The sequence below is a fragment of the Sinohyriopsis cumingii genome, chromosome 18 (assembly GCF_028554795.1).
Source record: "Sinohyriopsis cumingii isolate HCF-2022 chromosome 18, ASM2855479v2, whole genome shotgun sequence".
In the NCBI taxonomy this organism is placed as follows: domain Eukaryota; kingdom Metazoa; phylum Mollusca; class Bivalvia; order Unionida; family Unionidae; genus Sinohyriopsis; species Sinohyriopsis cumingii.
In genome coordinates this window covers 32,493,651-32,519,971 of record NC_142978.1, presented here as the reverse complement: position 1 = coordinate 32,519,971, position 26,321 = coordinate 32,493,651, and the positions used below count along the sequence as shown (strand labels likewise).

The following is a 26,321-nucleotide window of genomic DNA, read 5'->3' as shown; positions in this document are numbered from 1 at the left end:
AATAACCTTCTTGAATGATCTAATGAGCCTTGTTTATTTACAACACAATGACCTATACAATTCAGTTGGGGGTCGCCCAAAGCCTGACCCTGATCAATATATTTACCATTCTTTTTTACCTGAATAATAATTTGGTTAATAAGCACATACAAAAAGAGTGAAATGAAGCTATTTTTAGCTGTTTATATAGATGAAATAAAAAAATTAAAACGTCAATTACGTCAAGCAGAAATGAACTCAATTTTGGACAAGGTCAAGTCCAGTAAACAATGTTACATTACAATAACATGTAATGAAATAAAACAATAAAACTAACAGATAAACAATGAAATTAAATATACATAACACTTCCCATCATAAAGAAAAAGAAAGATTTGTGCAATAAAGCTTTCTTTTAACAATTAGCCTAATGTACAAGTGGTAAAAAAGCATAAGATTAAATCTTATGAATTACACAAAGTATACACGAAACAATATATTTCTATTCGCGTGAAAGTGCATCTGCTATTAAACTGTCTTTTCCCTTGATGTGCCTGATAGCTATATTATCTTCCTGTAACAACAAACTCCACCTTAATAATCTCTGAGTTTTGTTTCTCATCTTGCCGATGAAAGTGGGTGGGGTTGTTGTAACGTGGCCCTCTTTGTTAGAGAGGTGGTTACTTGGATTTGGCTGGCGTTATCTAGAGGATGACCTCCCTCGATATTATAGCCTGGTGGGAGTGGAAAGACCGAATTTCAACAGAGAACTGAGGGAGACTATTGAAAAGAAATAATGCAATATGAACCCCCTTAGACAAGAAAAATAACAAATTTAATCAAAACAAATTAATAGCGACAATTCCAATTCAACTTAAGTTACGTCAACAGAATTTAATAGCAGTGTCTAATTTGGATTTATTTAATCATAATAACGAGTGGTGAAAAGAGCGCAATGTCCATGGGTGATTGCATCACCTTCCTCCCTTAACCGTGTATCAACGTCTTCCTATTCCCTCGAGCCTTCCTATTCTCTAAGAAATTAGTGGGATGCGAAGTGGTAAGAGTTCATCACCGTTAAGCATGGTGGAAGAGACCTAACTGATCTGAAGCATTATGTTTCAAAACACAACTAGGAAATATCATATTGCTTACATTAACTACTCTATAAATGGAAATTTGTATAAATTTTATATATGTATTGCTTTGATATGAACCAAAGTGCAAAAAGCTCCACCTAACATAGTCAGATCTACACACCGTTTCCCCCTCCCCCCTTGGCAACAGTTAATATACCTGACTGTGTTTAATATCCCACTGAAAGTCACTCTGTGGTTTAAAAAGGTATTAATTTTGATTGTTATCCACAAATAGAATCATATGATTGCATTAATAGTAAAGTTAATTGTACTTGCATATGTGGAGTCACTGTATTGCTGTGGCTGTCTATAGGACTCACGGTACTAATTCACCTCACATAGTAAACCTATGCAAAGACCATGATATTAAAAATTCATTAACTTAAAATTTTTGACTGCTCATGATCCAACCTATATTTTATCAGTATAGATGAAACCGGGATGTCAGCTTCTCTGTAGAGAAAAGGATATGAGCCGCGGCATTTTCTGGACCTGCATGTGTTTGAAACATGTGCCTTCAATTCCGCACCAAAGAGTCAATTGCTAATTTTAGCAGCGAGTGTTCCAAACTCAAGACTGTTAAAGGACTGAAATTCCATCAATAAAACACTGTCTCTATTTTCTTCACATGCAACTAGGATAATCTCTCTCAAGATTCATTTTCCTAAAACATAACTATATTATTTACCAACCCTGGTGAGCCAAGCCCGTATATACTCTATTTTATGTTCACCTATTTCCAGGCTGGTTCCCATTTTTCCATATCATTAGTACCGTGTGTCCTTAACCTCTCAACCATTATTCGAAGGCAGTTGGACTAGCGGGCAGGTTATCAATATTGTTACAATAAGAACGGTGTGCAAAATGCCTAAAACTTGTGCTGCTGTGGGTTGCAAAAATCACAAGATGATGGGGAAAAATTGTCATTCTTTACGTTTCCAAAACACTTGGAAAGACAGGAAATGTGGTTGTCAGCACTGAAAAGGGACAAGCTAGACGGAAAGCAATGGGAACCAACTAAACACTCACTTATTTGCGCTGATCATTTCATCACAGGTAAGTTTTTCCTTTTACAATAATTAATTTAATACAGTATAATCATCTACATGTTTTATTTTAAAGTCTATTACCAGGACCGGAAAGGGTGGTCTGCTACCCCCCCCCCAACTTACCCGCGCGCGCGCGCGCGCACACACACACACACACTTCACTTGAAATCTGGCCTATGTTTTAGTCTTGGGCAAGTTTGTTGGGTGCTATACACATATTGAGTGAACAGACAAACTTTTGCTTTGTTGCCCTTTCGAGGAGAGTCAGGACCATTTTGCAAATTGGAAACCCCACCCCCCACCCCCACCCCTTAACGTTGGACATGTCCCGGCCCTGATGAAAGGAAAACAAAAATCATTAAGCCACATATCATCAGCATTACTGATACTATTCTGCTATTTATACTACTAATCCCTTAATTTGCATAAAATGTGCAATTTTTACATTATTAAATTACAGAAAGACATTATAATATTATTTTATTTTCCTTTGATGTTATTGACACACTCATGCTCACCCATAAACACAAAACATATACTGTCAAACCTTTCTTGCTTGCTACAAAGTGTGCCTACATATAACACTAAGTTTTAATTAAATATAAGTATTTTTCTGTTTTTTTGTGACATTGAATTTTTTAAGAATGTGACTATTAATAAATGTTATCTTGTGTCATGTTTGCGAGAAACGTACAGATTTATTAATATATTAATCATAACTCCTGAACTCTGCAACTGATGACCAGTCTTTACTCACAAAAATGTAACCTAGAACCCGTGCACCATTATAATTCAAGTACATACGTATTTAGACAAGTTACTACCCTACTGCCACATGAAGATCCAGATCACCCTGATTACATACCCTCAGTGTTCGAGTTTGCCACAGAAATGCAAAATATGTACAGCAAAAGAAGAAGGTGCGCTATGAGAAGAAAGTGAAACGGAAAATTGAGTTTGAATCGATTGCAACATCAAGCAAGAAGGTTAAGGAGTCTCCGGAGGAGCTGAACATTGCCGTACTAGGCTCACCAACACCCACACAACAAACACCCAAGACAAATACTTGTGGCATGTCCCCAATATCACCCTGGGGCTCTCCAGATTCATCATCAAACATTAAAAAGATCTGCACACAATCGCTGCCACGAATTGTGATGCAACTACCACTAACACCATCTGAACGAGAAAAAACTTAAACTGAAATGTGCAGTTTGAGAGCAGATTTCAACATCAGGTGCAAGATTTACGAACCAAAATTTAAACAGTTAAGCTTTCATCAAGACTGATTGAAAATAATGATAACAAATCCATATTTTATACTGGAATCAAGTGGGATATATTTTTTATATCATTTTTCAGTTTTATGCAATCATTTACCAACAGAACACCACTAGCCAACAAATTATCCTTGCAAGATCAGCTATTTGTAACATTGGCAAACTACAACTTGATATGCCGTTTGAATATCTCGCAGATCAGTGTGGCATTTTAATATCAGCTTTGTTTTGGAGATGGATAAATAATTCAAGTGCAAAGTTAGACGTTCTTGTTCATTGACCAGACAGAGAAACCGTAAGTAAAACGTTGCCAAGTGTCTTCTGTAACAAATTTCCTAGACTTACATGTATAATTGTCTGCTTTTAAATATTTATTGAAAGACCCAAAGAGTTTGACGCACGAGCCAAATGTTATTCCAATTATAAAAAGCGCAGCACAGTCAAAATATTTATTGGCTGCAGTCTACTGGGATCAGTGATCATTTTATCTACAGTTTAGGGAGGCAGAGTTTCTGACACAGAGATTGTACGGTCATCAGGGTTTACTATATCTGTTCTTCCCAGGTGGATCTTATCTTGCGCAAACACCTGGTTAAATTGTACAAGGAAATTAACCAACTCATTTGTCTGGGAGTTATCCAGATTCTTTGCCGACCGTTCAAGGAAGTATGCAAGATGCTGTGGCACCATGCTAGTCTGAGAATATGGAAACACTGATTTTGTTATCAACAGTCACAGCCTGACACGTCTCTGCCACATACTTCTCGTACACTTTAACTGATCTCAGGTGTTCAAATCCACGGATAAACTAGCCTGATGAGCTCAGGTGATAAAATTCACACATACACTGACCTGATACACTCTGGTGTTCAAATCCACGCATACACTGACCTGATACTCAATCATTACCAGTCAATATATTCTAAAATTTAAACAGAATATGTATGCCTCCAGTGGATGGAGCATTACTGTAAGGATGAAAATTTCTGTCGATCTTTGAAAAATATATTAATTCGGGCTAGAGAACAATTCAATAGATTTATGGGGACAGGTGCATGTTAAATCGCTATACAGCAATGATTTCTAACGTTTGTGTCGGGAGAGGAAGTTATTCTTAATTAAGCCTTCGTTTACTTAACCGTTAGACGACTAGACTATATCGGAATTGTCAGAAGCTGAGTTTTTCCAGATCTGTTGTTTGTACGTATGTAAGTGACGCTGACCACAATTTTGGCGCTTAGTTATAAAGACGGTAAATATATTTAATCCTGATCGGTTATGCTAAAAAGGGGCGCGGTTTCCACACAAATATTCTTAGGGTTAAGTTGTCCTTATCGAAAAAATCTAGTCAGTCTGCAATTTTCGTGCAAGACAGAACATATAAAGGACGCCGATAATGAATTTGGAAGGAATTCTCTCGTAAAACATTGGTCAAGGGACCTGATGTCTGGAAAGTCAACGGACACAACTTGGCGGTAGAAGCGAACAAAGCTTGAAAGCACAAGGTATTTGCGTCAGTATTGCTTGAATTTAATTGTTTATACTTGCATGAATTTATTTGTTTAAATCCGTAGACCAATAGTCTCGATATGAGTATAACTGAGTTCACGTATCTGAATCCGTTCAATGATCTTATTTATGAATTTTTCGTCTTGATTGTTAAAGGAATCTAAAGATTTCATGCATTACTTTAGTTGATACGAGTTACGAGCATCCGTTTGAATTCACAGATCTTAGATTTTTCAGGTATGATAAAGACTTGAATATGTGTACTCGCTAAAAAAATAATGTAGGCGATGTAATGAATTTCATTCATTTATTTGTGTAATTGAGACGAGGACGGAAAAGTTACGTCTCGTGTAATGTTAATGGAAATCTGATGAAATCGCCATTAGGAAGTACATTAATCTTGCGAAACTAGGTTTGTTTATGGTCTGCCACGTTTAGCTTGAACAGACAGCCTTTGATCTGTTAAAATTCCGATAAAACGATATCTGACATAACGAGAGGGGAGTAATGATCTGTTCCAAGTTGGACAACTGACAGACGATTTAGGTTGCTTCTGTTTATTTGAAAGGGGAAATAGCTCCACAGACGTATCCACTGAAGTATCCACTTACCTACTTATCCATGTATCTACGTACTTACGTATCCACCTACCCACACAAAGTTTGATGGCCGAAAAGAGGCGAGACAGTAGGGAAGTCGGAAAAGGGATAAAAGTTTAAGGATCTAGAAGACCACCATCGTGACAATGGAGTGGACCGGCATAAGCAGGTTATGAAATTGTACATGGCAATGACTTCGATCGTACACTCGATTATACGATGAACCAATTCTATCATTTAAACAGATCGGTTATTTAGAGAAATATATTTGTTTTTGAAATTCGGTGAAAGATTTATTCCCAAAAGAAGTGTATCTTCCTAATGTAATGTATTATCCCAGATGTTTATGTAACTGATTTTTTTCTTCTCATGTACGGGGGCTCGTGTCATTCTGTTCTATACATCTGTTCAGATCTCTATTTATTCCATCTATAAGTTTCACACTTTAATATTTACTCGATCCGGGTAACAATACCGAGGGCGAGTAACAATACCGAGGGCGATCACTCTCTAGATAACGATAGCCAAATAAAGCGGACACCTTGTAAGAAGGTACAATCTCACAACACCACCGCCAGTAGCACCGCTACAATTACATATGTCCATATATCACGTTACGTCAGTTCCATCAGGAAGTTTGTTTCCAAATAATAACTTTAGAAGGATTGCGTGGATTGAAACCCAAATCGATCTAAGTCTTCCCCTAAGGATGACCTAAATTTTTAATCCCATTTTCACCAGATTTTGAGCCAATTATTACTCCTGTATCTGTTCTACAAGTGCATCATATTGGTCGGGTCGCCAGGTCATACTGACACAGGTATGATCTGAGTTTGAATTATTCATTATATTATTCTGCTATTAATGTCCTAATCTGAGACTGCATTGGGGACATTTTCAGTCGACAAATAATATCAAAGTTTAAGACAGCAATTTGGATATGAATAGGCACATAATAATGTCTGAATTTGGATATTATAAGCCAAACACTACAAGAACGAGTTCCATGACGAGATAACGTGTTCGTGAACTCGATTGCTTCCTAATTTGTTCACATCACAACTGATATGTTGGATCATTTTTAAGGAAAAATGCCTGTCTAATATTTATATTCGTGAATAGACAAAATATTTTATACTTACAATTTTAATGTAATCCAGCATTTTAAGCCCTCTTACGATTTCATTGGTATTGAGTACTAAACTGAAATGGCAAATCCCTTTTTGGGCCATGATTACCCTTTTTTGGGGATGATTATAGTAGAAGACATCAGAAAACCTATCAAAATGTCTCTACGATATTCGTGCATAACATATTTTCATAAAATAGCAAGTATGGAATGCAGATACAAGTGCTATCAAACATGCAGATGGTACTAAAAGTATACCCAGTTAGTTGCCATCAATTGTCGAACGGGTGAGAAAGTTGGGTGACATGGTTGTCACAAGATGAAGCCGGGTTGAGACTGGATTAGTAAAGACACCCAAAGCAACTGCGTTAATAAGATGTTTATTTATAAACGCAAATTAAATATTAACAAATCTGACACCATTATAAACAAAAAGATAAGGAAAATTATGAAGTTCCTAACATGGAACTATCAGCAACAAGTAACTCAACGAGAAAACTCAAACATGAATTTAACGAATGGAATTTTAAACAAACGTGAATTTCGTCCTATCACCGATCAACAAATAAAAGTATATGATCTACACCCCAATATGAACAAGGTCTTATTAAGCACCAAGGGATATATATGAATTTATGAATCTATCGATCGTTCATATAAAGATATTACAATGGGAATGCATGTAATATATGATATATGATATATATATATATATATATATATATATATATATATATATATATATATATATATATATATATATATATATATATATATATATATATATATATATATATATATATATATCGTGGCGCCCATTTGACGTCCAAGATGTTTCTCCGGTTCTACTCGCTCTAGTCAATGGTCAAAGAAGCGCCCACGCATGGTCCGCCCCTCTCAGTATGTTGAAGGATCCCTCGAGAGCCCTCACATTCAACACAGACCCGATGGTCGCGAAGCCTTGGTCCCTCGCATCGAGAACACCAGTACACTCTTCCGAACCAACGTCACCAGACACAGTGTACACGTCACAAGAAACCACAAAGAGTTCTGTGACTCCACCTTACCAAACCATATATAAGGCAGCTAAAATTATAACAACTAAACCGTGTAGTTCATATGACACGGTTAAGTACTTCTGCATTGATATATGTTGCGCATGCGCGCACATAAACTCGTTACCCATTACATTAATTGTTCAATGCATGCAGCGTATAATTAAATTCAATTTGTTCAGTTACAACAAATAGCTAACTCAAACCAGACTATAATATTTCTAATATCATGGCGTTGTATAACCTAGGTATTTACTCTCTGTAGAATTTAGAATAAATTCTAAAACATCTAATATATGAAACAATTCTGTCAAATAAAACGAATAGCAATAAAGAATACAAACTTAAATTTCAATACCTCTACAGCTGGAGATTTGCTGCCGTAAAGAGGTAAGGGAATAGAGGGAATTTGCTCTATATGTATACTAGTTGTGACAGATATGCACAGCTAGGTACTTATGTGTTCACTGCAGGCAATTTGCACACGCAGTATGGGTTGAGTCGCGCTCAGTATTTCCAAATAACTAGAGCCGAAAAAAATAAACCACCCTCGGGTGACGCTGTACGCGGCAATGAAACCCGGATAGTTTTTTGATCACATATTCATATTTATATAAATCATACACAATTTTGTGACATTACCTCCCCCCTTAAATAAAGTGGAAACACTTTTAGAAAAACACGGAATTGAGCCAAAAATACAAACTGAAACATAATTTATATTTGTAACAAAAAAATGCAAATCACACTCTGCGTAAGTAATCGGCCCCTACGTTTTCCGACCCTCTGATTGCTTCGATCCGGAAACGATATGGCTGCAGAGTCAATGCCCAACGCATCAATCTTGCGTTGGCAACTTTTGCCTTGTTCAAATATATGAGAGGCTGATGGTCCGTTTCAAGGACAAATTCCCTTCCGAAAAGGTACGTGTGGAATTTACATATACCCCACACCAATGCCAAAGACTCCTTTTCGATCACGGAGTAATTTTACTCCCTAGGCAGCAATTTCCTACTAGCATAAGCAATGGGTAATGTTACCCCGTCTTGCTCTTGTAGCAAAACTGCTTCTATTCCCATGTCGGAAGCATCAGTTCTCAATATAAACGATTTGTTTAATTCTGGCAACTTTATGATCGGTGCACTTATCAATCTTCCTTTAAGAGCGTTAAAAGCTCTTTCCTGGCATGAACCCAAGAAACTTTAGTGGGCTGCCCCTTCCTAGTTAAATCCGTCAATGGACTAGCTATAGCAGCGAAATTTGGAACGAACTTCCTATAAACACTTATCAACCCAAGAAACGATCGTATCTGTTTCTTGGTTTCTGGCCTAGGAGCGTCTTTGATCGCTTCAATTTTGCCAGGGTGTGGTTTTACTTGCCCTGACCCACTTACTAGATGACCCAATCATTCCAAGTTAGAATATGCTATACTACACTTGGAGGGTCTCGCTGTGAGATCTGCCTTGCGGAGTCTGTCAAACAGATTGACTAATAAATTAACATGCTCTTCCCAGGTATGCGTATATACAAGAATATCGTCGAGGAAACTATCTACGTTATTCATACCTCTCAACAATTTTCGCATAAGACGCACGCACGACGCACCGGCGTTAACCAGACCGAAAGGCATAACCTTAAACTGGTAAAGACCTTTAGGGGTCGCGAATGCCGTTAATACGCATACATTTTCAGCGATGGGCACCTGCCAATATCCTTTTGTTAAATCTAATTTAGAAATGTACTGGTGCCCTGCCAATTTTGAAAACAAACCCTCATGTCTGGCATCGGTTCAGCATCAAACATGGTGACTTACTCAAAATTTCCTTGACCTGCCGACGCTGACCTTCAGGTAATTCTTGGCACACGCTGACTATCTCTATTCCCTCTTTTCCTAAAACCATGGGGTATTCAAGGGGAGTTTCTGTGTTGGGGTGTAATTGCGGTTCGTCACTCGACTCATCTTCTATGACCGCAATACATACAACATTCAAAACGCCCTTTTCAACAGTTTGATCAGGTCTCTCCACGTATCGCTTTAACATATTGGCATGAAATATTCTCGACCTACCTTCCTTGTCGATTTGGTAGTCCATTTCACCCTTGACCTGACTAGAGCCGAAAAAAATAAACCAGCCTCGGGTGACGCTGTACGCGGCAACGAAACCCGAGTTCATTTTTGATCACATGTACATATTGATATAAATCATACACAATTTCGTGACAATGGTTTAACTCAGAAGCCTACTGTCATGGGCTCTCTCTTTCTTAACTCTTTAAAAAAAAGACTTGTTCAAAGATCGACTACAGCAACAAAGACAACGACAACGACAACGCTTGGTTCTCTCAGACAGTAGTGGACTCATGTATAACGGGCACTGCAAACACACTAAGACACGTAAAAAGTTTGTTACACGGAAGGTTCTCTCTACCTTGCGAATCAAACACTTGCAAGAGTTTGGCTGGAAGTACCTTTTATCCCCTTTTCCAAGTTCTTCAAGACAACAGTCGTTGTCAACTGGTAGTTCCCATAACACGCAGACTACCAACAATGTTCCTCTAATGGGTGAATCGGATGTATGTTAGGTTTCGCTCAACCGTTTCGTACTTTGCAAAATGGTTTGATTTTTAAAGAAAACGAATTTCCCAGGTTTTCATTGGTAAGACCTTTCATATGTTACCTGTTGTTACAGTGACTTTTAACTCCCGTTATTTTGTGTATGATTTTTAGTCGTAATTTGGGTTATAGAGTATCAAGCTTGGCTTTACTTCAGTTGCGCTCCTTCAAAAGACTGAAAGCTCCACTTAGTCATTTTCACTTCCTGGACTTCAAAGGTAAATTGGAAAGAAAGAAAAAAAATACAAGGAAAGATAATCGATAACTTTCGTCTAGTAATTATATATATATACTTTATTATATGTTTATTGCTTTTTTCCAGTTATTATTGTTTAATGGTAAAGGCAAATTGGTTTACATATTTAAATAAATGCTAAAGTTAGTTTATGTTGGAATATTCCAAGTTTAATTCTCGAGGACATGGGAGCAGCCATTAGGCCTACTAGCTGTTGTCTGTTGTAGGCATCGTGTTTTCATAACACCTCGTATAAAGAAATTTCGATCACACTAAATGAAATGCATGTTGTTATGTATATTTTATTTAATTATATCTGATTTAATATATATTTATTTCAATTTAATTGTTTTTCAGTTTTAATTTTTTGTATTTTTCATTACATGATATTGTAATGTAAATTTATTCACTAAAAATGATACTTTTTTTTAGAAAATAGTTTGACCTTGACTGTTGGTTTATAAACACCAAGTGTTGATCTAAATCCTGACCTTATTTCAGAATGTATATCAACCTTCATAAACAAGTTCTATTTTATTTAAAATGATTGGTTGTTTCTAAGGTCATGATGGGACTTTGTCTTTAAGATGTAAACAATGTTTTTAATTTTTTATTTCTCAGAGTAAAAATGATTGGTTTTCGTCAGGGTCATACTGGGTAAAAGTGATCTGTAACAAGTACTTGCTTCTGTAACATTCCAGAGGATGATCACGTGACCCCTCGTTTATGTTTTAGAAAGACCATATAACCCATATTTTGGAGAATTATTCTCAGTAGAAGCTGGGCTGTTAAAATGTTAGTTGTGTGTTGTGCTGTTTGGAGTTATTTCAAATCACTTGGTTTGGAGTTATTTCAAATTTCTTGGATTCAGAAGGATTAATTCTGTTATTTTTCTGGAAAATACGTGTGCTCATGTAATATTGTGGAACAAGGATATTTCTTTTATAAAAAATTATTCAGCCATCAGAACCCCGAGTGCTAATTCTAGTTTCTACAAGGAACTGTAGACTTCAACACTACAGATTGCAGCAGCATACGTCATAGTCTTCGATCTTGGATTTATCGTCGGGATTCGAACGTGAAATCAGTAGAACATTTTGTTATTAGGACTACTAAGATTTTGTTCTTGAATTATTCTTGGATTATTTTTGGATTTGATTCTGTAAAACTGTAAGTTCTTATTTTATTTTCATTTTTACGGAATTTTTCCAGGGAAATAAGTTATTGTATAATTTTCAAAGTTTGCTATTTTCACTCTTTTTTTTGTGTTACTGTTTATTCGAGCCTAAACATTTGACATAAGACTGTCTGCAAAATGCATAGAAGTTCACCTCATATCACTTCCGGTTTCAGAAGTATTAAATAAATGCCGACCCCAAAGTAAATGCCGATTATGGGGTTACCTAGCATGTTGATCAATAGTGTCATTATTTCCTGTGCACACATCCAATGAGGATTCAAAGATTTTTATTATTTTTTTCTGTGCAAAAATCCAATGTTGATCTAAAAAGTGTCATTATTTTCTCTGTACAGATCCGATTTTGATACAAAGAGGTTTTATTATTTCCTATGCGCAAATCCGATGTTGATACAAATAAGTGTCATTATTTCCTCTGTACATATCCGATGTTGATAGAAAGAGGTTTTATTATTTCCTATGCGCAAATCCGATGTTGATACAAATAAGTGTCATTATTTCCTCTGTACATATCCGATGTTGATAGAAAGAAGTGTCATTATTTCCTCTGTACAGATCCGATGTTGCTAAAAGGTGTCATTATAACCTCTCTACAGATCCGATGTTGATACAAATTGTCATTATTTCCTCTGTTCAGATGCGATGTTGATCCAAAAAGTGTCATTATTTCCTCTGTACAGATCCGATGTTGATACAAAGAAGTGTCATTTCCTCTGTACAAATCCGATGTTGATACAAAGTGTCATTATTTCCTCTGTACAGATCCGATGCTGTTCCAAAACTGTCATTATTTCCTATGTACAGATCCAATGTTGATAATAAGTGTCATTGTTTCCTGTGTACAGATCCGATGTTGATACAAAGAAGTGTCATTATTTCCTCTGTGTAGATCCGATGTTGATCCAAAAAAGTGTCATTATTTCCTATGTAGAGATCCGATGTTGATACAAAAGTGTCATTATTTCCTATGTAAAGATCCAATGTTGATCAATATTATCACTATTTTCTATGTACAAATCCGATATGTCGGCCTTTCGTTGCGCACAATAAAGAATGTAGTATTAAAAACTCAAAAATGCATAACGGCAAAGTCATAAAAAAATCAGACAAAAATCAGATTTGTGTTGGAAACTTTATATAGATTGGAATAATTGTTTAGTTTTTAGACACAATGCATAAAAAAGTTCTTGTTTAAATATACAGTTCTGATTCTTTTTTTAATTTGTATTTTTCGCTGGAATCAGAAAAACTTTTGAAGAAATTATCCCGAACATTCTTTACCCTTTCCCTCAAAGCACTTGGGCGATTCTGAAATTATAAACAGAAAAAGCTGAAAATCACTTGTTCATTTCCAAGACTCTAATGGAAGTTAAAGTGAATAATAATGATAATTTATCCACAACAATAACTATACCTAGTTCTGCTGCTAATATTACTACAACTACTGCTACGACGACGGTTGATTATTATTGCCGTTAACAGCTTCGTTATCGTTGCCTTCGTTGTAATTACTTTAACATCAACATCATCAACATTATCATCACCTCTGTGAGTGAAAGAGAAAAGACCAGACATATCTGTTATACTATCATGCGTCGTCTGTCCTAGATACGTTTCGATAAAAAATTATACGAACATGCTGCAAAAAAGAATTAAGGGTTGTTCTTCGTTCAGACCACCTCGGTTATTTCCTTGAGAAAGAAATATATTTCAGATATATGTCGGTGCAGTAATTTACCGAAAAATAAATAAAAAATTGGTTCGCCGAACCTTCTTCGCAATAAAAGAAACCGCAATCTATTTTGATCATATCAACTATTTCTACAACTGGATTGACCGTAGGGTTGACTGAGAAGCTGCAAATGAAACAATTTGTCGATGAATTTGCACCTTCATGGTCAGTCTTTATTTCGTAAATAACTCAAGTGGTCATAACAACTAATGGCAGCGATCGTTATACGAAATTATGTTTGGATTGCTGTTCTTACTGCTGATCTTGGAACTCAGTGAAAAGTAAACATGCTTGAATCTACGACACCAGGCTTCAAAGCTGGTCTGTTTCGTCTAACGCTCTAATTTACTCGGTATCGGTGTCACACTTAACAGGACACATCTTATGAACTTTTTTCTTGGCCGTGGGCGCGACACGAAGTTCGTGATTTTTTTTTTAATGACTACATTTCCTCTTTGTGTCAGTAGGGTCACGTATATCACATGATGTAGGTCACGTAATGCAGAGCTGAGTACATATATTTTGAACGTAACCAGAATCAACAGGTATTCCGTAATTATATTCGTCGGGGGGGGGAGAGGCCTTACCTTATTACAAGGTGCCACAGTCTTTGTCGTTGATGTTGTGTTCGTTGTTAGCATCTGAGATGTTTCTTGCTTCAAAGTAACTTTTTGGGACTTGTTATATTAGTGGTCAACTTCTTTAATGTATTTTTTGGGGGAATGGTTTGGAGTGAAGCTGATTTATGTGATGTCGGACTTGGCGATGTTGTTTCAGTGGTTTGATATGTTATCGTATTGGGTTTTAGTGTCGTTGTAATTTTTGCTGAATTTATTGTTGAGTTTGTAGTTGACATTTGGGATGTTTCTTTTTTTAAAGTAGCTGTTTTGGGAGTGGTTATATTAGTGGGTAATTCCTTTAATGTAGTTGTTTCGGGAGTGGTTTTTGTATTTGTTAATTGCCGTGGTGTTGTACTTGGTGACGTTATGATGATAGTTTGATTTTTGGCTAAACCAGTGGTTGACCTTATACGTACAGGTGTTATCGTTGGGGATGGCGTGGGTGTCGACTGTGTTTTTGTGCTCACTGTTTTGTAGCTTTGTTCTGGTGTTTCCGTTGTGCTTGGCCTAGAAGTAGTTGTCGCATCCGGTGTTGGTTTAGATGTTTTGCCATTGCAGAGGTCCGATGAATTGTGCCCCTGTGAAAGAGAATACATGAATAACTAATTAAAGCACATAAAGTTGAATAAGACAGGTATCTTATATCAATGATATCTTAATAATGCTCAATGCAAAGGAAGGTTCTTCCCTCAGATCTGGAATAATAGGTTCCACTATTATACATACATACATACATATATATATATATATATATATATATATATATATATATATATATATATATATATATATATATATATATATATATATACTGACACTGTTTTTAATAAAACTTGGGGGACAGTGCGCTACCATCCGTCAATCAGTGTCTTGCTATATATCACCTTTAAACGGCTAGGCGAAAAATACTAAAACTTTATCCTTTTCTTGCCCGAGCGATAAAAATCTGCGAGACGGATGTCATTCTTAGTTCTCGCCATTGAAGCCCGGGGGTAGGGGTGCCTAAAGGATGAAACGTAATAAAGGTTTCATTTACATTATTCATTTACATTGACATGTTCAAATATTTTGTGACCAAATATCATTATACAGTCATAGTATGAAAGATCATTCGTATATGTGATTTAATTTTGAATTAGGACCCCAAAGTCACTACTATATAAAGATGGGATGAATACCCGGAGAGTAAGGGACTTGGGCTATGCAATAAATAGCATGAAAATTTGATATACCAAGTCTCCTCGATATTCACTTCCCCGATCATCATTTTTCTAAGGAATATGCATATATGTGGTTGTAAGTATGAATATGCATATAGGCGTGTATGTGTATACGCATACGTTTCTACGCATGAATATATATATATATATATATATATATATATATATATATATATATATATATATATATATATATATATATATATATATATATATGTACATGAGTAGGTATAGATGGATATTCTTATCTATGTTTGCATATGCATATGTATGTATATCTATATGTGTGTATATATCTTTACATCTGTATGCATACATCTACATATATTCGAAGCTATTATACTACAATCCAAATACGATTCAATGTATTTGTCCAAGAACGTCAGCGTAAAGCTCAGTAATATGAGAACTATTCATCAATTTCGGCATATGTACCAGTAAGTTTGTGCGTGAGCTATTATATCACATGTGGTTGCACCTTCTCTATTCCTTACAATATCTATCTCAAACAATGATTGCTTTAAATTATTATAGTTCTTAAATTCATTAAAATGTAACTTCCGTTTTCTGTGAAATATTACGTATTTTGCATTTGTGATAGAAAGGCCATTCTAAGTTGGAAGAAACTCGCTCCTAACTCTTTCATTCGGAATTGTCTACGTTGTTTCTACAAGACTAAAATATGCCTCAGATGGGTGTCGACGCAGTAATTTACAGATAAATCTTACAGTTTGTTCGCATGAAATGCCTCCGCAAAAAGAAACCCTAATATACTGCGAATACCTTGGCTATTTCTGACATTGGGTTGACTGTAGGACTGGCCGAGATGCTGCGAATTGAAAAAATCTAACTGTATCATTCATAACTTCTCGGCCAATTCTTATTTCGTAAATAGACAAAGTAGTCCAAATGGAAACCAATGATATACATTCGAGATATGATCTGTACTGACCTCGAAGTTACAAATGTAACCATTGTTTTCTCTTGATATGCAATCAAATATGTTTAAAACCGAAAAGAGATGGCGAGTCATTGCAGTTGCTGTCATTAGCAACTGTAAATATGTGAATATTAAAACATTTTATTTTTGTCATAAATTGTAATTCCTACTTTTCTTGGCCTAATAGAGATAAAATAGTGAAATGGGAAGAACAAAATAGGATAATATAAAGGATATGGAAAAGTAAATCAGGGGAAAAGCTAAATGTAAATGTATTTGCATTATTCAAGACGTTCTCGTGTGGCAGCTCGGACACCATACCTCTACGTTGCAACCACTTTCAGTCCATTCCTGTCGATACCAATCAACTGAATCTGAACACCTATGCAATTTAGCACACCACAGGCACTTGAATGCTGTTTTCTGGGTGACACACGTAATACAATCTTTTGCCAAGTTACACGCTGAAAAAATACAAAATTCATTTATTTATGAAATAAGAAATTATATATTTATTTTTTTAAAGTTTGCTGCAATCGAAACGCACAATGCAAAGCAAAGGCACGACCATAAAATCGACTTTGGCTTACGTTGAATTTTGTATGTTTTCAGAGCCTGATATAACATGGTACATCACCATCACCATGACAACCATCGTACAATTCGTGGCCGTACAGTCGCATACTATCCTTTCGATTATGCTCAGATGTCTGGATAAAAAAAGTAGGTAAAGCAAGATATAATAAGAGAAAGGCGATACCGACAGAAGAATGAAGCAACCCAAACTTCAATTAGAGACTAAACGTTTGCATTTCTCTCTCTCTCTCTCTCTCTCTCTCTCTCTCTCTCTCTCTCTCTCTATATATATATATATATATATATATATATATATATATATATAAACTTCAATACAAGTAGGACCCGGTCGACGTAAAGGCATCTGTCCCGGAAAACAGGAACTCTGTAACAGAACATGTTGTTTTGGTTACTTTCAATCCTACTTGCTCGCATTGCTTGTTGGCCAAGGTGTTCGACCGTATTTGAAATGTGCTATCTTTACAAAGTGGCGTAATCAGCTTTGTCACTATCTGGGTTAGATGCCGAGTATTATCGAAGTCTTGATGAAAAAAGTCAATAATGTTGTCAAAGTCCAAGCGACTGCTATTCATTAAAAAAATTATAATGGTAAATAAGAGATTAGACAATGCTTTTCCATTATGATAAGATATATACACAATTAATCAACTTCGCAATTCGCGCGAGAGCATTGAAAAAGAATACCGAGCGGTATGCGAAAGTTAGGTATGCTTACAATTATTAGCACTTCTTCCAGATGAGCCATGGTTGGTTTTGAGACAACTTCCCACTGATGAACCACGGCAAGATGCAAAGGCAGCGCAAACAATAAACCAACTCTAACAATCCGCACGAAAACCTGGTATAAGGATAATGAGAGGTACAGCAAAGACATCTAGACTTGCGCTATTAGGACTCTCTCTTCCTCCAGAGGAGCCGCTTTCGACCGTGAGACACCTGCGTTACTTATTAAGATTGCTCAACAGGCCAGGCTATCTGAAGTCACACATGTGGTCGCTGATGAGGAAAACCATCGCCATATCGGACGTGTAATTGCTGACTAGGCTGTTGCGTGTAGCCCTCAAATAATAAAATTTCCAGAATTCAAGTTACACAAGCGCTCTCGTGATCTTGAAGATTACCAGGAAATTATCCCAAACATAAGCAAGCCAAGCATGATTGTAAAGTGTCAATTTTGAACTGTTTTGAGCCTTAAAGTTGAATGCATTGAGCGTTAAAATTTTATCACATTTAAGCCAGAAAAGTCTTTGTGAAGGGTCATTTCGATCTTTCTTCTTTTCTCCCCCCCCCCCCCCGTCAGTGTTAAAACTTGAAAGGCTAGAATTTATAACTCAGTGAGATTGACCAAGGCATTGCAACGCTGTCCTGAGAGAGCAAACATTTGAGCTAAGAACTATAACCGCTTGATAGGAACCCATGTAAAATTATCATTTTCAAAGAGAAATTGATATGTACAGTAGTTCGCAGATTCTATGCTGTCTAAAATATGACGAAAGAAATTATTATCTTCGATAATTTAGGAACCGCTGCTTACGACTGGCCAGAGTAGATTAAGGCGTACACTTTAGAAGTAATGTGAATTTAAAATGACGACCCTGGTCGAAATTCTTTAGTCTGAAATCCTGTGAGAGGAGAAGTGGTTGCTTGGAAGCCTAAAAAGAATAGTGCTTTCCTCGTTACAAAAGATAAGTGGATCAGATGGCTGTGTCTTGTAAGAAAAGAAAGGGTTTAGTGCTTGGACGCACAATTTCTGAAATTAGAACAGCATTAAGGTATGCAATTTTAATTTTCCACGCAATCTTCTTTTTTTGATTATTTGTTTTGTGCAAATGTGTTTGATATGACTAGGATCCATATTATGTATCGTTAATTCAGTTTCATGGAAATCTGTTGATGCTAGGGTTGTTATGCAGTTTATCTCTGTAATTTTACAGTTACTAGTTCATTGAAAGAAATGACGGTTGGATGCTATCCATATTTTCACATGTGTAGGATTTCATAGGGTTATATGAAATAATTTCCTTTGTTAGGACGACAATGATTATTGTGAGTTAACGATACTTGCATATTTACATCTGATTTTGTAATGTTTAAATAATCTTGTAAGTTAGGGATTGCTGTGAGCTAGAATTGTTTAATTGTATGCAATAGCAATCGAGCATGTGGTAGAGTAGATAATATACGGTAATATTGGATATGCTGCTCACGTGTTAATTTATGGTCGGTCGCTGAGAAGCAAGAGTGGTGATCTATCGGATTAAGTCAGAATTTATTTATGCAGTGTGGATAGCTAGTATGCTTCTGAGTAACGTAAATGAGGGAACTTAGGTACATGTAGAAAGTGGTACATATAGAAATTTAAGGGTAATTTTGTCCTTTACGTAACAGCTTTCTGGGAAAAGACGGTACAGTCGTCTTTCTTATTCTACCTAAGGCCTAATTATATAAACAAAATCCACTACAAGAAACAAAGTAACTGAATGTATGCCGTATACCAAACTAAATACACAAGAGCAGACTCATCATTACACAACAAAAACATTATTAATGCGCACAAATTCCGCCTAGATAAATCTGAACTTAGTCGCGTGCTATGCATAACTTTGGAAAGGAAATGGCATTTCGTTCTCCTTAAAATTGTAATTTGGAGTCATATTGAATGAATACGCATTATAACAACTTTTCCATTTGACCTGGAATGAATAGATGATGGTATTTTTTGTCGATTCTACGAAATTTTGTGATATTGGGCTGGATTCATATGTGCAAATTCTACATGAAATACATCGGATTTCAGCAGCGAGGGAGAAGCGTGTTTATATCTGCAAGTATGTTTCTGTTCTGTCATTGAATATTTGAAATCATCATGTTGGAAAAATATGAAGTCTTACAACTGCAATTATCAAACATTCGCTATGGAATTTAATGTTTATTTCATTTTGAGTGCAGTATGGAGAATATAATTGCACTTGGAATGTTGTCTAAATTACAGTACAATCTCGAAATGTGTAATCAATCATGAGAACCCTTGACATGGCTCATGTAATTTGGATTTGCACAACTCAGAAAGTACATTTTGAGGAAATCCAGGATGTAAGCATTTTTTTTTTTGCAATTCTTATTGCCAGCTAAAGTAGACAGTTTATGCCTTGTCACTTGCATGTTATTTGTAGGCACCCAGCAATGTTATGAACTCTGGCGTCTATCACCCAGATAAATCTGAAACATGGTATGAAAAAGTTAACGCGGAATGTATCAAAGTAGCAGGTAAGTGACAGTCCACGAAACATCTGCTTTAGTTCATTCGGAAACAATTTTAATCAATAAAACGTAAAGGGCCTCGTGCTTGAGTATACATGATTTGTTTACAAATCTTAAGTGCTGGCGTCTGCGTCTATTGTTTGTTTACAATAGAAAGTAGTTCCTTTATGAGTGCAATATGAATTGTGCGCGCAAGTTCAATATCGTAAAATACAGCACGATCGAGACAATGTAAAGTTAACGGAGTAAAAAATGAGCAGATAATAATATATACTATTCACTTTATTTTGATCTTTGACACCATCAGTGGTAAATACAGAGTCTCAGCCTTGATGACTCAAGTCTCTCTGTGTTACATATTGTTCAGATTCTCAGCAAATGTACCCCCGGGCGATCTGCTCTCGATTACTTTGACGGAGCCTGTGTATCTTCCATGTCACAATCCATGGCTGTCGCAACTTTGTTTCATCCTTGTCGACCAGGATGTGAACCGCTTTAGACCTTCGCGGAAAACCTTTGATAATACGACTGTACGTTACAGATCGACATGACATTTAATGTATACAGTGACGATTGTATGCGGGAGAATCGTTTGTGTTGGCGACACGAGACATCAGGTTTATAAGACAATGCACGGAAATGGTCTCGGTGATGTTGTTCACAGAAGTGCATGGGCCCTCACTTCAGGATTTACACCAGTCACTAAAGAAGCTACGATGTAAGCTGATGGTAGTATCAAAAGCGCCGCTGTGAATTAGTTGAAAAAGTATTGGATAGCAGATATTGCAATCGAGTATGACGATTAGTGACTCGACAACCAAAGGTTTAACTGAACGTTCCATTTCACTTCCATCCATGAAAACAGCCGCAGTAAAACTATCAACAATGCACCTCACCGACATCTGGTCGAGTTCATTCAAACGACAGTCTGTAAACTGTCGCTGTTGCTGTAGAAAATGTAACATGTTTTAATACCAATTGCAATCTTAGATTTGCGCAGCGTCAAGTACAGCTTCATTGAGTCTCGTCGTCGTCTTCTTGTGGGATTCATCTCAGTCATGTATGCGGGTTTTGCAGAGATGTCCGCGAGGTTGTTTTCAGAACCAAATACAAACTTATGTTATACAGAAAACCAAACACCAAAGACTTGGCGTGATGGGCGTGTTGATGTTAAAATTGAATCGTCAATATTGACTTTGTGGTTTCCTGTAATAACCCTTTCGATCGATGCAGAAATGTTTCTGTTGTAGTTTATGGGCTCTGTAGGTACCTCAACGCTGTCGTATTCCACACTCACCACAATCTCGGCACAAAGCAACATCCACCAGTTTTCATGGTAAATAGGAACCCAACCAGGTTTCAACACTCCAAAAGACGTGTTTATGTTGTTCCAAGAAATGGCTCCAATGAACGGCGGGCAGGATGATATTTAACCGTTCAGGAGTGTATGAAGTTTCTTTCCATCAAGAACCCTCCGAAAACATTTTGCTTGACTTCGAGAACAATCATGTCGCACGTGCATGTCACAAGCTATGGTTGTACGTGTATCGGCATGAAAACGTTGACACGGGTCTGCCGATTCCAGAAATACTTCACTAACTTGTACCCGATTTAATACTTTCTGTTGGAACAACTAAACATGTACTTGCAGTCCGTGGTTGGCATGCACTTTCATGCACGTGTAACGGATGCCCCGCTGACGGTAACTGATGTCATGTTGTGATTCTCTCAGGCAAGACTATGTTGTTGGTGTCGGATGATGGCCCATGACGCTATTGTGTAAAACTTATAAACATTTGTCATCATTGAACAGTAGCTTCAAAAATAATATCACATCACGAAGTTTATGTTGGTCTTAGTGAAAACCAGAGCTTAAAAGTAAAGAGCGCAATAAGAAATGATTGCGGGCTGACACTGGGCTTTCTTGAACAAAGTTCACTGGAAATGACTCCTTGTGGAGAACTCACACACAACTTAACAACGTTCAGAAGACCAAATAAAAGAACACCTCGGTAACCTTAAAAATCATAAAGTCGGAGGTGACCCAAATGCAACAGATAGGTGGAATATTTCCATTGATCGCGAATATTCTAGTACTGATGGCGGCTGCAGTTCATGTGGTTGCAAAAGCGTCTACGATAGGGGCCGTTGGAACTGCATCCGGCATAGCTCTAAAAATGCGGTTGGTGGACGTTGTTGTCTCGAGTCCAAAATAGTGTTTCATTGACTAACAGATATAAAATAAATTCTTTGACTCCCTGGGTTAACTCGAGAAATTAAACCTCTGGCTAAGATTTTTGCCAACCCGGAACGGCTCGTAAAATATCCTCAGGGAAGGGTCTTACGTTGTGACCTCACCGATGACAGTCACGAAGCCGAGTCCATTGACCAATTATAATTTACTTACTATGGCGAAGTCATTCAAGCAAAAATCGAATATTATAATTAAAATCAGATCAGAAATATGACATCCACAACTACAACAAACTCAGCCAATCGAATTCCTGAGAACCTGAGACTCCAAAGGGTCGTCGCCTCAAGATTGAGCTGACAAAGAGTCTACTGTTATTACTGGCCCAAAATCTGTTCCCATCCTTTTGGCGGCATTCCGGCCAACAATATCTTCGTGTTCTAATCCGACAAAGGTAGCACCTGGACGACCGTAGACCTGGTAAGAGACGTCTAAGAAACCAAACCCATTAACCAGAAGTCCAGTAGTAGATTACTGCCCTGAAAGACGATGCCATCAAACTAAGCAGTGGAGCCAAGGAGCCAATCCTTTCTGCAGCGATGGACATCGGTTTCGCCGCCTACTTAGTTAATATCGTGAAATCAAGCCTGCGTCTTCTGCTTGGGTGACCCGACATGGTCGACTCCGATAGCACCATTGTAATCAGAGCTATAACATTGTGTCCAGCATCGTGTAGATCACCACAAAGATTTATGTATTGTACGTGGAATAGAACAAACGATGAAGATCTGGCACACACAAGTAATTATGCCTGACTCGATTTTTAGAAAACTAAAACGATAGAACTTATTTTGGTGGCGCTATACAGTTTCGCATTTTGCATAGGGTTAGGATTTTAAAGAAAAAGAATGTCCCCGGCTTTCCTCACTGGTTATACTGGCTATTTAAAAAAGACCTTGTATATCTTAGGTATAATGCAAAGAACCTTTAATTCCCTTTATTTTGGTGTATGATTGATGGGTGTACTATGGGATATAGAGTATACAGCTTGGCCTTACTTCAAATGTGCACCTTTCAAAAAAGTGCTAGCTCTACTTGGTCATTTTCACTTCCTGAACTTCAGAGGTATATTGTATATAAAAGAGCCGATAACTTTTTTTACATTTTATACATTTGGTAATTCATTCATTGCACTTTCAGAAGCTGGTATTGTCTTGTCTGGTAAAATTCATTTTCCCTGTTTTAATAGCTGCTATGTATAGTGTACTTTAGACTAATTCAGACTTTTTTTTAACACAAGGGAGCAGTCATTTTAGTTAGCAGTGTGCTTAAATCATGTAAAATTTCCAAAAGTACAATATCCAAAAGAAATGTCATCCACATTACATTAATGTAGCATAGAGGTATGCAAACATTCTCTCCTCTGTGCATGCTTTAAATACGAACTACTTCACCTTACATACGTCACTCTCTCAAAAGTACATATTATCTGGTGAGCGCCACCTTTACTATACTCATGTCATACAAAATGGCAGCCTAATGTTTGAATCCCGTTTGTCCCAGAATGTTTTGACCTGTTTAACATGGGGCTCCCCTGTGTCCGTATCATAGAGACCAATACTGTTAAATCAATGGACATTTTTTAACATTACATTTCACGGGGGGGGGGGGACCACAGAGACCCAAAAATATAAACAAAATATAGCATGAATGCTGAATTTCTATATTTTAAATTCATTAAAGGTTCAAAATTCTCATGCATTATCTACTGTTTGGAGTTAGGATTTTTGAATATCAATTTCCATGCGCTAAACATATAGCATACCTTTTCTTCTTTATAGTTATCTTCACATAAAAAAAAACTCTTTGTTAACTTTAATTCTTATCAGCAAATTTCTCTTTATACCATCAAAATGTTCTTGAATACATAAACTAAGAGATCAATATAAAACTTCTGTGCAAAGAATAATTCTTAATCAAATATTTTTTACAGTGGCAAGCTAATGTTAAGGCAAAGCCAAAGTAATTTACATAAATCCAGAAGGTGGCATTCTTGATTGCATAGAATCCATATATATATATATATATATATATATATATATATATATATATATATATATATATATATATATATATACAAGACTTATAATACTTACTTGTCAGTGGGTGGAAGATAATAACAGTCTTTGGCTTGTCATTTGTAAGGTTGACTTTGATGGAATGGTACTCGTAGATTGTCCTCCTAATCGTGTCACCTGGAAAATGTAAGGATTCTACACCGGACTACTGGAAATAATCTAAGATCCTATAAGGGAACCCTTTATAAAAGCTCTGAACACAAATATTATCTATCCAGGTGTCATTTGTGTAATACCGACTCCCTGCTTAAAAGTTGTGTTCAAAAGGAAAGCATTTTGAGATAGAAGACCAGTCTAAAAATTTAAGAATACACTCACGTTGTCTAATGACATTCAAGAATAGTGACTGTGTTACAATTTATTGTTTGTGTATCTCGATTGCACAACCACTTACAACATTTCATATCCTGTGCTCTCGTCGTGAAGTGAGGGGAGTCATATACTGGACAAAAGCAGAGAAACAGCGACAAAGAAAAAACAAATAACATTAACATTAAGTTTAAAAATATTAATTTCTTTTGCAAATTATGGAGATGCCAAACATTTTCTTTCGTTGCGTTCAGATTGCGAAAGTAACAATCCTGTGTGAAAAATGTATGCATGCATGTATGCATGTATGCGTATACGTGTGCGTGTATGTTATATATATATATATATATATATATATATATATATATATATATATATATATATATGTTTACAAAATTCACCATATTAACCAATCACATGACAACTTAAAAATTATATCAGCTGATTCGCACAGGATTTTCATTGCCATTTATGGCGTTTCTTTCCTGAACATCATCTAGATTTTATTGTCCATAGAAATTGTTTAACTTTTTAGTTGATTTTCATTTTTTCTCTGCAGAAATTCAGAACCCACTGATTCCGTTCCGAAAGCAAACTGACGAGTATCCAGAACAGAGAAAAACACGCCTATACTTTAACAGTTTCTTCTATGAAATTGTAATTGCTGGTTTTGAAATTGTACTACATTATCGAAGAAGAACTTCTTGGTAGATTTTAAGAAATTTCGGTGTGACCATCCGAAATTTAGTATTCCAGATATAATTACGTAATGATTTACACGTTAACTGGTATTTTCGACTTAATGACAACTGATTGACAGCAAATGACAAGCAGATGGAGCTTGGCAGTTGAGGACTCTCTTGAAGCGAAATCCATGGCCTTTTTGTCGCCTTGCTCAGTGTCCTCAACCGATGAATCACCGAATCCTCGTTCCTGAAATTCGAACGTTAACATATCTACCGATCATGGACCAATTCTATCACCGACCACGGGAGCCATTACTTAATTTTCGACTTCGTCTCTGGGCAGATTCTTCTATATTCCCCACGTATCTTTCAGATTTACATATATTTGTATATTTGTTATTGAAACGAAAATCCCTCCATATTCTGATTTGTAGGAGTGGTTTTCTCGGCTCTGGCGATTCTTCAATTTTAGACAAAGCTATACTAACCCCCGTTTTTTGTATCTGCATAATATGCATCGGACAACCCAATCTTCACAGGATGATTTGATGTCGATATACTTGAAATCGCAACAGGTACCTAAATAGAAAAACACACAGAACAAAATCCAGCTCAGAATATAAACTTTGCCTCAACGATAATGTTCATTAGAAAAGATCTTACAACAGGAACTTTGCTGATAAAACTTATATTATAAAAACAAATTGTGATGAATCAAAGATCAGATGATTATTTTAAAGAGTACTTCTACAAGTCTTTGTTTGTATTTTCGTGATATCTGTTGACTATTCGATGAAAAAGGACGATGATTGACTGTGGATGACATGACCAATTAATGATG

The 26,321-nt window shown here is 36.4% G+C and overlaps 1 protein-coding gene and 1 pseudogene across 4 annotated transcripts in view; one reads left to right on the top strand and one right to left on the bottom strand.

Annotated features, from left to right (window-relative positions):
* The first annotated feature begins 1,868 nt into the window (after positions 1-1,868).
* On the top strand, positions 1,869-4,147 carry LOC149776334 (uncharacterized; annotated as a pseudogene).
* Positions 4,148-12,904: 8,757 nt separating this feature from the next.
* Positions 12,905-26,321, bottom strand: part of LOC149776333 (plexin domain-containing protein 1-like) — a 46,372-nt gene continuing 32,955 nt past the window's right edge. Inside the window, exons 8-12 of one of the 4 annotated variants that reach the window (XM_089942844.1) lie at positions 25,969-26,059; positions 24,504-24,602; positions 16,620-16,762; positions 14,555-14,716; positions 12,905-13,094 (exon numbers count right to left, since the gene is read on the bottom strand). In XM_089942844.1, coding sequence (XP_089798970.1) covers positions 12,978-13,094; positions 14,555-14,716; positions 16,620-16,762; positions 24,504-24,602; positions 25,969-26,059 — 612 coding nt within the window. In that variant the 3' untranslated portion in view covers positions 12,905-12,977. The remainder of the gene's footprint in view (positions 13,095-14,554; positions 14,717-16,619; positions 16,763-24,503; positions 24,603-25,968; positions 26,060-26,321) is intronic. The other 3 variants (XM_089942846.1, XR_016416297.1, XR_016416298.1) reach the window with 3 other exon arrangements.